This window comes from Pelodiscus sinensis, chromosome 4 (assembly GCF_049634645.1).
Source record: "Pelodiscus sinensis isolate JC-2024 chromosome 4, ASM4963464v1, whole genome shotgun sequence".
Taxonomy (NCBI): Eukaryota; Metazoa; Chordata; order Testudines; family Trionychidae; genus Pelodiscus; species Pelodiscus sinensis.
This window is the reverse complement of record NC_134714.1, coordinates 97,898,526-97,910,547: the sequence shown is the minus strand read 5'-3', so window position 1 is coordinate 97,910,547 and position 12,022 is coordinate 97,898,526. Positions and strand designations below refer to the sequence as shown.

The 12,022-nt window shown below is 51.5% G+C and overlaps 2 protein-coding genes across 9 annotated transcripts in view; one reads left to right on the top strand and one right to left on the bottom strand.

Moving 5' to 3' along the window:
• LOC112546777 (uncharacterized) overlaps window positions 1-6,866 on the bottom strand; it is a 55,710-nt gene extending 48,844 nt beyond the window's left edge. For 3 of the 6 annotated variants that reach the window (XR_012903587.1, XR_012903588.1, XR_012903586.1), the window contains exons 1-2: window positions 6,406-6,544; window positions 4,253-4,281 (exon numbers count right to left, since the gene is read on the bottom strand). Coding sequence is in view for 2 of the 6 variants with exons in the window: in XM_075927807.1 (XP_075783922.1) it covers window positions 4,253-4,281; window positions 6,406-6,866 (490 nt within the window). In the remaining 4 variants the exon portion in view is untranslated. Of the gene's footprint in view, window positions 1-4,252; window positions 4,282-6,405 lie in introns of all 6 variants that reach the window. The other 3 variants (XM_075927807.1, XR_012903585.1, XM_075927806.1) reach the window with 3 other exon arrangements.
• A 12-nt stretch (window positions 6,867-6,878) lies between these two features.
• Window positions 6,879-12,022, top strand: part of WT1 (WT1 transcription factor) — a 58,469-nt gene continuing 53,325 nt past the window's right edge. The window contains exon 1 of one of the 3 annotated variants that reach the window (XM_075927804.1): window positions 6,879-7,553. In XM_075927804.1, the coding sequence (XP_075783919.1) occupies window positions 7,163-7,553 (391 nt within the window). In that variant the 5' untranslated portion in view covers window positions 6,879-7,162. The remainder of the gene's footprint in view (window positions 7,554-12,022) is intronic. The other 2 variants (XM_075927803.1, XM_014576439.3) reach the window with 2 other exon arrangements.

Below are 12,022 nucleotides of genomic sequence, written 5' to 3'. Positions count from 1 at the left end.
TGCCCTACCAGGGCGCGCGGCTCTCAGCTGCGAACCCAGCCCGGAGCCGCGCAAACACACATGCAGAAGAATCCAGCCACCTAACCTGAGGGAGATGCTGATGCAACAGCCAATTGATTTTCGCCATCCAAAGGAGGGTACGTAGCAGTTTGCAGCCCTGGGCTTCGGCCGAGGCTTAAAGCCAGAGCGTGTCTGTGGCGAGGAAAGGAATTCCCGTTCACAAATATCTAGAGCGCACACCCTCTCGGGCACCTCGGAGCGCAGGGGCCGCAGGTCCTGCAACCTCCGTGCGCAAAGTGGTTCCCTGCTGCTCCACGTACGCAGTGAATCAGAGCGTGTTTCCTTGGCCAACAAGCCGCAGCAAAGAGTTAGTTGTGTGCTCGAGTCACGCATTTTACACTAAGGACCCTCGAAAGCCCAGCACCCGCCGTTATAGGACCCGAGCGCGGGGAGTGCGCGGGTTTGGGATTTTCAAAGCAATTTGCAGAGAAGGTTTGAGGAAATCCCCTGCAGGCTGCTGAAAATCTCCATCCCGCTCCTCCGAAGTATCCAGGCTGTACCTGGCAGTAGCTTCGCGTCCTCTGCCCCCGCCATGGGTGAGGGACGAGTCCTGTACCTTTGGATCCCCTAGGCGCGCACCGCTGACAGAGGAGTGCAGCGCAGCGCACCGGCATGGCCCCTTGAACGCGGCGGGAAGGGTGATTGGTGCCGTTTCATTTGTCATCGGCCTGCATCTTGAGACTGCAAAGGCTCAGCAGCCCAATTGCCTGCCTGCTCTGGGATCTAATAACACACGCTCTGGTCCTGCTTTGGGGCCACAGGGAGGTCACCGGCACTATTTATTACTTGGTTAAGTTCCTTCACTAAGGAGTACCCGGCTCTTGACAGATAGCTAGTTCCTTGTCTGTTTTTACAGTTGTACATTGCTTGTAAGGTTACAGAGGAAGCGGGGTAGGGACTGCTTGAAAGTGCTTCTAATTCCCTGATGCCGATGAGCTAACAGAGCCTCACCATACTTTCCTTCTCCTCTGATGACAGCATGCCAAAGTTTAAATAAGGCGTTTGGGGGGAGAGGGAATCCCTGTCCCTCAGAGCACGCTCCTTTTGATCTCACAATAATATATACATATCATATGTACTGGCGCTTCGTTTCATCCAGCATTCCTTTACACAGTTGTTTCCTGCCCTCTTCCCTCTTCTCGCTCTCCAGCGCCCCTTCCTAGCGGCTGCTCGGAGCGTGAACCTAAAGCTTCGTGTCAGTGCGATGGCCAGGGAGTTTCGTCCACCAGACCACCGGCCCGGCGGCCTCTGATTTCGCCTCTCAGGAATCGCCAGCTGTTCTCTCCTCTGCGCCGGACTGAAAACCTCGCTCTTCGGATCCCAAGAGAGCAACTCTCCTTCACCCTCCAATTCGGCTTCAGGGTGCGTCCTAGGGCGGTGCCTTTTGTGGCGATTGGACCAAGCTCTGACCCTATTGCCAGGGCAGAACTGGTGCCCGCTCTCTGAAATAAACCGGCTGCCCGCACGCGCAAAGGGGAGCACGTGGGGAACTCACTGCCTGTGTGGACAGAACTAGAACGGAATGCAGCCGCTGTGGGGCCAGAGCAGGCCATTGGTTTTAAGCAGCGCCCTGCGTGAAAAGGGGCGGTAGGCTCTGGTCCAGGGGCTCCAAGGGAAGGGAAACGACTCTGATTCCCAGCCGCTCTCAGTGACATTGGTCCAGGAAAATAACTCTCTGCTCGCCGGGGCCCTGTGGTCCCTAATGCACAGCAGATTATTTCCTCGCAGGGACGCAACATGGTCCAGAGAAGGCTCGTCTCCAAACGCAGATGCTCCGAATTTGAAATCTGTGTCCCCGTCCCACATTTGTCTGAATCCTCCTCTTGGCCCAGTAACTGTCGGACCCTCTCCCTTGAGACCGAGGGCCCGATCCTGCATTCCTCGTGCCTCCGATCCCGGTCACCGCTATACTTGCAAATAGCAAGCGCCGCTCTTTTCTTGCTACCTCCGCTACCTCTTTTGAACTCCAAATAAATCAACGTGACTTCGGCGCGACTCTCCTGCTCGTGAGGAATGCAGGATCGGGCCCGCTGTGATTAATTCTCGGCCTCTCTCAGCCCCTTTGCTCTCTGCGCCCTGCACTCCGGGAGATGGTTCGCAGCTTTGTTTCTGCTGCTCTTGGCACTTAAATAATCAAACCCTGATCAGCTCCCTGAGTGAAAGGAGACAGATCCCTCTGTTTGCACTGAACAGCGTGAACAAAGATCGGGATTGCTGGAAATTTATCTCTGTTTAAGTCATTCTCCCCCACCCGCCGAGCCAGGAGCGGATCATTTATGGTGCTTAGTAAAGCGTAATAAGAATGCTCATCCAGGAATTGGTAGGATGGAAGGAAGAAAAATCAGAGGGGGAAAGCCCACAGAGAGGAAACGCTGCAGCAGCGTGGATAGTTAGATCCCCAAACCCATTTTGCCGGGGCGCTCTGCTCCCGAGGGCTGGAATAATAAACACATCTGCACAGTCTGAAAGCACTTTCGCAATTCGTTATGGAAAAGTTGGAAGGGAGATTAAACCTGCGTCCGGGGTTGAACCCATTTCTAAGCACGGGAGGGCTGCGTGAGGCCTGGTGGGAATGGGGCACTGAAATGATCGCTCATCTGGCTCCAGGGGCTTTCACACCTTCCGCCGAAGCAGCTGCTCATGGCCACTGTCCGCGAGACTGGCTACTGGACTCCATGACCGCAGGGCTGACCCGGTCTGGCCTGTCCTCTGCTGTGTGAGGCCCAGGGACAAGGTTCTGAACTATTCTAAGTTGGGTAATTCTGCGGCGGCAGTGGAGTGACTCCTGATTCACACTGGTGTGAGGTTAGACTCAGGCCTCCGAATGTTTAAAAATGGGGCGGCTGTAAACAAACCTATATTTCAAGGCTCTTTTTGGAGCAGGGAAGGTGCCTGGCCCTCTTCTCACAGGGAGCTTTGCGCCTGAGATCTGAAAACGCACTTGGGAAAGACTCGTTTCCTTCAAAACACACACACACACACACACACACACACACACACACACACACACACACAACACAGTTTCCTTGCAATCGCTTTCACTCTGGAAAGAAGGGGGCTCTCCGCTCAGCCGCTGTGGATGCATGTGCTACCCCCTTCCTGAGTTATCGGACACACTCCCGCCCTTGACATTTAGCTCTTGTGTGAAAACAACTGCAACAATAACCGGCAGCTCTAGCAGAGGTATTTTTAACCTGGGGCACTATTGAATGTGAGGAAATAGCTGCAAACGGTGGGGATGGCGAGTTACCAGGGGCTCTCTGTGATGTCCTCGCAGATATTTTCCCTTGATCATTGGCAAGGGAGGCTAGTTGGCGAGCAAATTGATTTTTTTCCCCACACAGTCTTTTATTGGCGTCCTTGCTTAGCCCGGTAGTAGAGACAAAAATAGAAGTTTCCAAATTGGTATATTTGTGCCTTCGCCCTATGGGAGCGTTTCCTGATACATGCCCCTGAATCTGGCTCTTTACAAAAACTGTTTAAAAGCGATGGCTTGATAGATTCGGGAAGGTGTATGCTTCCCTAGCCTATAGCCAGCCCGTGTCTACTTAGCATTGCAGCTGAGGGCAGGTGACACTCTCTTAGGGACTGTGTGTAACCTGTGCCAGTCACAGCAAGGGACATTTCCGCTCCTCTCTCCCCATTGATCTGTAATAAGACATGGTTTAACTAATTAAACTTATTTTGGAGGGTACACGTTGACTTGTTTCCCTACGCTCAGTGTCTGTTCTTAGCTGGAGCGGGTGCATTGGGTATAAAGACAGAAGCAAGGTGCTGGAATTTATTTGCTCCTTGTTTGAATGTAAAGTTTGTTGTTCATTTGATCCTATCCACCTGATACAAGGGAAGATTTGGAAATGCTTTCTGAGTCTTCCCGGCTGTCTGAATAATGCAGTCCTGCCTAATGAGGAAATTACTTTTCCAGTTCCCTAAAACGTCCTGAAACTTCAACAACGCAAACTACTTACTAAAGAACAAGATAATCCCCTTTTCGGAAGACGGCGCTTGTGCTCAGATCCCTAAACAGACAATTGTCGAAGAAAATAAAATACTAGATATTAACAGCTCAAAATGTTCATTCCCACCTATGTTTTGTAATATCTAGCATTGGAAGTTAGTTAAATTATAAAGCCCTTATAAACATCTTAAAACAAGCCAATGCAGTAAGGACTGTAGCCAGAGGAATATTTACCTTTCAATGGCTCAAAACCGCTACTCCAGCTATAGGAACAAAAAGACATGGTTATAGTTTTTTCAGTACTCGTTAATTTGTACCACATTCGGAAATAGAAAAGGGGACAGAAATAAGAAAAAACCCCAAACCAATCAGTGCAATCGAAGCTTGAACCACCTCGATTCCCTTGAAAGAAAGAGTTCTAATTGCATAAGCAATTTTCTGGGGCTAATACCAAACCGTCCTTTTTAGTTTAATCCTCACTTAAAAATAAACCTTCACACCTAAGGCGATCTTTGATTATTACAACAGCAACATTTCGCTGATTGCCTCTGCTTTAATATCTGTTTCCTTTTCGAAGTAGTAAGACCAATTTGCTGATTTTGAATACATTTGTTTAAAGTTATTTCGAAAATCATGTAGTCTAACCACTTAAATAATTAACGCGACTAAATGTTGTAGTTAAGGGAGAAAACAAATTCAGACCCTCATCCTTAACTACAATTATTTGCATCACATTGGATTAGTTTAAAACATACCATCTGAACTCATAACTCTTAGTGATCACTTCTGATGCTGTGGGGAGGTGAAGGATTAAAGAGAAAGTTGCTATGTAAACTACAAATTCGTTTTTACAGATAAATGCTAATTGCAGTTCGTTGAGATTGTAAGGAGGGTTTTTTTTTATTTGTAAGTTCCCGAAGCAAAAGCGTGTAGGGTGGGTGTTCGAGTGAGACTGCTGCATTTTGTTTAATATTCTAAATGTACCATAGAGATGTTTATGTTATATGCAGATTGAATTATGCGGAGGGAGGGGATGCAAAGTACACCGAAGGCGTGGTTTGGATGGGTTTCACTTCTCGTGGAATATACATGCAATATCAAAATATGCCTTCGAGGGACTATCAGAACCCAGTTTATATGAAGCAGATGATTTACTTTGAAAGCAGGAGGCAGCCTTACAGGAGTCCCTATTTCGTGTTTGGAAAGAGAATCCGTGCTTTCAAATCCGAACAAACTACCATCCCTTTATTGGCTGATCAGGGCAGAGAAAACCAACGCGACAGACTGCTGGGAGACGGAAGGTGGGTTTGTATCGGTCTCTTTCCCTGCTGCAAGTGTCTGTTGGCCGCAAACAAAATCCATTTCCATGGGAGAAACTGCCGCTTGTCCATCTCGAGAGGAGGGGAATTGGAAAGAAATTTCACACGGGGGAGAGTCAGCGGGTGTTTGCAGCCCATGCTTTCTAATGACCTCCCTCCGCGGTAAAGACTTGATCCAAAGCCCATTCAAGTCAATGGTAATGTTCCCCGTTCATTGGAGCGGCCTGTGGATCAGGCCCTAATTGTTCATAGCCCCGCAGTTAGGATTCCACTCAGCACATCTCATTGCCAAGCGGGACCGGGCGAGCTAGAGGCAGAGCGCGGAGCTGGAACTAAGGGGGGCGGGGACTGGACATCTAGCTAGGGCAGGTGCTAGCCTCAGCTGCTCGTTAGCGCCCTAAAGCGTGCGCTACAGTGGGCCACCGCCCTGCGAGTCGTGGGACAATGTCAACTGGGGGTCTGCCCGGAGAAGGGGCAGGCTCGCTAAGGGCCGCTCTGGCATCGCGCCTCGAAGCCACCCGCAAGCCCTGCTTTGCTGGGGATCCTGGGAACCCCGGCCCTACGCTAGCCCCGTGTGGGGGAAGGACTTGTCCAGGGCGGGGAGGGGTGCGCCAGGTGACTCCTTGGGAAACAGAAGACGATTAGACGGTCCGCGTTAGGAATTGTGCACGGCTCGGAGGCGGGCTGCCTGGCCGGACCCTTCCCGGGGGGGCTGTTTCATGAAAACGCCGGTTTGCTTCGCAGGATTCGGATCATCCGTTTAAAGAGACTGACTCTCGCAGGCCTCTGAGCCCTGGCCAGCCAGTTCCAGTCCCTTCCTGCGCACCCCGCCCTGCGAGCGTTTCGCGTTCATAGCTCCGCTCCGCTTCAGCTGGGGCTTCGAGAGAGTTTCCCACCGCCATCCGCGCACGCTAACTCCCCACCGAGCCCCGAGAGTGTGTCCCGCTGCGACGTGCGGGGAGCCATCTCCCCAGTGCATGGACAATTCACTCCGACCCCCCCCCCGCGCTAGGCGGCCCCCCCAAAAGCAGGCCCATTAGGTGGTCCCCTGCCGGGCAGCGCACTTACTGGAGCCAAGTCCGCCGGCCTTGCGCGCAGTGGCCGCTTCCCCTCCGCAGGGGCGTTTCGTTCCGCTGGGGCCTTTGGCCACGAGAGACTTGCGGTGACAGGACACATGCCTCTGCCTTTCTGGACATGTCCTTGCTTCGCGCCTGCGGCTCGTCCCAGCCCGGCCCCCGGTGAGCCACACGCGCGCACTGACGGGCCACCTGGCGCCCGCTCACCCGCCGCTTGCCGCCGACTCTCGCTCCCCAAGCCCGAGGGCGGTCCGGGTTCAATGTAGCTGCGTTTGCACCACGGGGTGGAAGGAAAGCGCAGGGGAGAGCGCGCCCCGCCAGCCCCCCCTCCCGGGCTCTGGCTTGGCGCAGCGGGCTGGGCTTGTGTGAATGGAGCATCAGAGCCCCTGACTCCTCCTCCCGGGCAAGCCCCGCTATTTGAGCTTGGGGAGGTGGAGGGCGAGCGGGCAGCATCCGAGTAAGGTGCTGGAGGCGAGTCCCGCGGCTCTTCCCAGCCCTCTCTCCCGCTGCTGTCGGAGTAAGCGGCGACCCTGGAGAACAGCCTTGCCCTGGCGCTGCTGCCGGCTCCCGCGGGGCTGGACCCGGGCGCTTGTGTTCCGGAGCAAGCTTCGCCCAAGGGGCTGAGCTCGGCAGGCTGGTTCCTGCAGCCGGAGCCGGGCTCCGGCGTGGCGGGCAGGGGGCAGGTGGCCTGGAATAAGTGCGGCCCCGGGGGGGACTGGCTGGCCGGCAGGAGGAAAGTTTGCGACCAGATGGGGTCCGACGTGCGGGATATCAACGCCCTGCTCCCCTCCGTGTCCTCCCTGCCGGGCAACAGCAACTGCAGCATGCCCGTCAGCAGCGCCGCGCAGTGGGCGCCCGTCCTGGACTTCCCCCCGGGCGCGTCCTACGGCTCGCTGGCCCCGCACTCCTTCATCAAGCAGGAGCCCAGCTGGAACGGCGCGGACCCGCACGAGGAGCAATGCCTGAGCGCCTTCACCGTCCACTTCTCCGGCCAGTTCACCGGCACCGCCGGCGCCTGCCGCTACGGGCCCTTCGGCGCCCCCGCGCCCAGCCAGGCGCCCTCCAGCCAGGCTCGCATGTTCCCCAACGGCCCCTACTTGCCCAACTGCCTGGAGAGCCAGCAAGCCATCCGCAACCAGGGTAAGACCGGGCGGGGGCACCGGGCGGGGGATGGCGAATGGGACTCTCCCGCGTAGGGCTGCCAGCCTCACAGGCGCGTAAACACAGCCCGCCGGGCAGCAGCTGGGTCAGGTAACGCTGAACCTCGCGGGCCGCCTCCTCCTGCAATTCAATAGACCACCACTACCAGACACCTTCCCCTCAGGCTTCCGCCGGGGCTTGGTGTGTCCCTTTGGGCCAACATTGATGGGACCGGTTCTGCCAGCCGGGGCTCTGCAGGAACTTCCATTGCACCCCGGCTTAAACCGGGCTAGCCATTCGCTCGGCCTCTCTTTCGAATACTATCTGAAGTGGCCTTGCTGGTCTGCTCGCTCTTCAGCCGAGTTCCAGTTCAGCTTCCCACTTAGCGCAGGTGGGTGGTTCGCTCTCGTAGCCCGTGAAACTTTCCGCTTGCACAGCTTTGTGTTCAAGTGCGACAGTCCAATGCCGGGCAAGGTGCTCGAAAGAACTGATTTCTAATGTCTCTGGTATGACGTTGGGATGTATCCTAAACTGCTAATGCGTCGTACATAAGTCGCTTAGGTTAGAATGTGCTTTTAATCTGAAGCCCTTTTATTTGTTTAACTTTTAGAAACTGTGAAATAACACGCCCACTTTCCCCTCTTCAGTAATCAGCGAACTGTGGCATCTCCCATAATTGGCAGATATTTAAAAAATAAACCTCCGAACTAAGCAAACATTGGGATAAAATTTAGATATTCTCAATGTGGTGTTGTAATGTCATCTCCGACAAAGTAATCCCTGTGGTATTTCCTATTTTCAATACCCATTTAATTTACAAACATTAAATTACCAGAAGAATCTTTTAGTAGAAATTCAGCAATCCATATGCCTAGAAAGATAGCTATAATCTAATCATTTTCCTTCAATCTGCTGTAATTTAAATATCAGCAGACGTGGCCGTGGAAGGAGGATATACCAAGCAACATGTAATAAAGTACTGCCTTTCCCCCCTTTCGAGGAAATAAATGCGTCTTTTTTATTCTATGCGCAATTCTGTCCTGGTGAAGCTGAAGGCTTGCAATGGCTCCTCGATTAAGAGTTTCCTCTGTTAGAGGTACTTCATCTAACCAACTACTAATTAATTGTCTTAAATGCATCTCAAAACTCACCGGAAACCTAACACTGGGAAAATAGAATTATAGGTGGGACACCCGTGAGCTAATGAGAGCTTTTAAGAGACACTAAATAAGGCCGGATCGGGTTTTTAGTCAGACGGAAGAGACTTTCAGGCCGGTTGCATGATTTCTCAACGAACCCCTCCTGAGCAAAGGTGTTCTGTCTGCCCTGCACCAAATAGAGCTGTTGCCGCTGCGTGGACACAGACGCTCAGGAGTATGTGTGTACACCCACAAAGTGTGCGTGCGTGTGCAAACACACACACACCTGTCAGCTTCAAGAAGAGAGTTTCTTCTGCAGAAGGAGTGCAATATTGGCAGGGCCGAACCGCTTACCTTTTCAGGTGCCTCGTTGTAATGCAGATTGGCGGCCCATCACCCCGATAAAGAAACGGGCCTTTCATTCGTATTTGAATTGCGTGGAATAGGCATTGGGGAGGCAGAGTTAAGGCTGTGCAGAAAGATGAAGTGTTTGAACCTCATCATTTACTACCTAATTATTGTAGCCACTGCGTTAGAAAAGCAGTCCCGAAACCCAAATGCGAAGCTCGTTGAGTCTCGAGCAGTAAACGTAACGTGTCTCTGAGCTGTGTTCATGTCCTTGATCCCCAAAGCAGTTCAAACGCCTTGTTATTGAAAAGCGATCTCTCGAGTAACTATTGGAATTGTCTGTGGGGGGGGGGGGGGGGGGGATGGCAGATTTATTTGAGAACTGAGCGTGTGCGCGCGCCGAAGGGCGTTTTTGTTATTTTTATTGTTTTTAAAACACAGAATACTGGGCAGTGGAGTAGCCGGGGGTACCGGAGTACCGCTACTCTCCTTCACCTTATGTACAATAACGCTATGGGAAACTTAACCTTTCGTGATTTGCAAACTGAAGAGCATTCATCTTTCCAAATACCCGCTCTGGGTTTTTTGTTTGTTTTATTCTGGCTTTTTTGTAGTTTGGGCTCGGCTAATGTTGGACTTTTAATGTTAAGCCCTTTTCGCACAACCTACGGTCTCCAAAGAAGTTATTCTATGTTTGCTTACGTTTCAAATTATGTCTGCAATGTTCCTGGGGTATTCCAGGAAACAAACAACCAAACAAACAAAACTGAAAGAATTGGGGAAAGCGAGCCACTTCTAAGACATAGACAAGGGCAGTATAGCTAGCAAAAGTTTTTTTTCTTACATTTTGCTCAAAATAAGAATAATTCCGTTTTAATAATTCGGGACCAGATACAGGCTACCTGTGTATCTTTCTGAGCTGAGACTACACATTCTCAGTTATATTTTAGAGCTGTATACTGCAAATATTTGTAGATCATCACGGAGAAAGGTGTCAGGGGGGAAGGAAATTTTAGTTCGAACGACATTAAAGTAACTTTAATTATTAAAATAAAAGTAAGCTCATTTGGATGGGTGGCGAATGCAGTTGGTTAGATTGAGTGTCGTTAATCGATTCTTAGATTCTGTTACCCAAAGTAAACTTATTTCACCATTTTGATGAAAACCAGCGTAAGAAATTGTTTGCTTGAGAGAGATTGGTTTAATTCTCTCAAAGAACAATATTCACTATTGCTTTGGCTGGAGCGCTGTATTACTGTAGGGCAAACTTGGTGGCTTATCTCCAGGGGGGGAATACAGTTCTCCCTGGGAGCAAATTGCTATGTCTATTGTAAGACAAAGTTGTCTAAACGAGAGGTGAGGTGAGTCGGGTCCTATCACTCTGTGAGTGGATCCGCTAAAAACAGCACTTTCTGACCAATGCAGGGGCGCGCTACCCCGAGCATTTCGACCTGGCTTCCCGCAACCGGTTGTGTTAATATGTTGATAATTACAAAGGTGTCGCGCTTCCCTCACTTACTTTTGCTCTGAACGGAGAAGACCAGGGTCAGGCTGATCCAATACTGAAAGAGCTCCCAGAACGGCTTTATTAACCTGGGTCTTGCGGGGGACGCGTGGCATCGGCTAAGCTTCCTCTGTGGCTTTTGCCTGGCTAAACTTTCCCAGCTTTCACTAGGCCTCCTGAACATCGACTCTGCTTGCTAAACCAATGGAGGAATCCCCCGGCTGGGCGCCCAGGCAGTGAATATTTGATTTCAAGACCCAAACGTTCGTGCCGTATTTCGATGCACGTACCGTTATAGCGCGCAGGGCAGTGGTAAATCCTAACGAGTAGGAACCTCTTCCCTGCCACGCACAAATATTTGTGCAGCACACAATGCGTCCTTTGGGCCGAAAGGAATTTGGTGAGATCGCAAACAGAATCTTCGGGCTGAATAAAATGTTCTTGCTTTGAATCAGTCAAGGTTGCACTTGGCTTTTTTAGACCGTGGGAAAGACGCTACCTTGGCTCAGCAATCACTTTTTCGCCAAGCGTTTGGGGGGGGGGGGGGGAGAAATAAGGCTTTGAAACCTCTGCCCATTTTCTCTTCTGGCTCCCCTGTCCTTTCCTCCAGCTGGAGTCCTCCAACAATTGGATTCCTTCAGACGATCGCATGCTCCGACAGATGTACAACTTTCAATTATTTTCAGCACATTTTAATCAGCCCGGCCTCTGATAAGGTCCTAATTAAAGAGACCTTGCTATCAGGAGGCTGGTTCAGAACTCAGCTCTCTTATCACATTCCTGAAGCTTTGGGTCAGGCAACACCGGAAAATGTGGCCAAAACATCATTCTGCGCAGAGTAGAGTTTCGAAGGTCACCAAATGTCTGCGGCAGGCCAAAAGTAACTAAGAAAGTGTTAGTGTTTTAGCAAGCTGACGAGAAACAAGGAGAGTGAAGGGGGGAGAAAAAAATATTCTCCTTCAGTCTATGAAGGAGATAAGAGGGCGAGAAACAGCTGTAACATGGAAGCCCGTGGGGTACCCGTGCTGTCATCGCTACCAAAGGGGCCAAGGAAAAGACACTGAACTCCCAGATGGGGGTGGGCCACGAAGGATAGGTTGGTTTGGGGAAATGAGGCTCGGTGTTTAATGGAAGCCCGGGCCAAAGGGCTGGCTTCAAACGACGTTGAGGGTAGAATAATTCAGATCTTTGCTGTTTTGTAGCTTCCTCCTTTCTTCTCAGTGACGGAACTCCACAGTCAGATGATTTATTATAAAATGGAGACCTAGGACTAGTGCTACTCCAGCGCCACAGTGTTTCCTATAATCTCCACCTTCTGCTTCCCACTGCTCTGTCTCCCCGTGCCTTTTTAAATAAAGGCAACGGGACCTCCATGGACACTGTCGGGGCTGGGGTCGTTTGTACAGCGCCTACCCCAATTGGGTTCCAATCCCGAGTAAAGCTTCGGGGGAGGGGGGGGGGGAATGGAATATTCACCC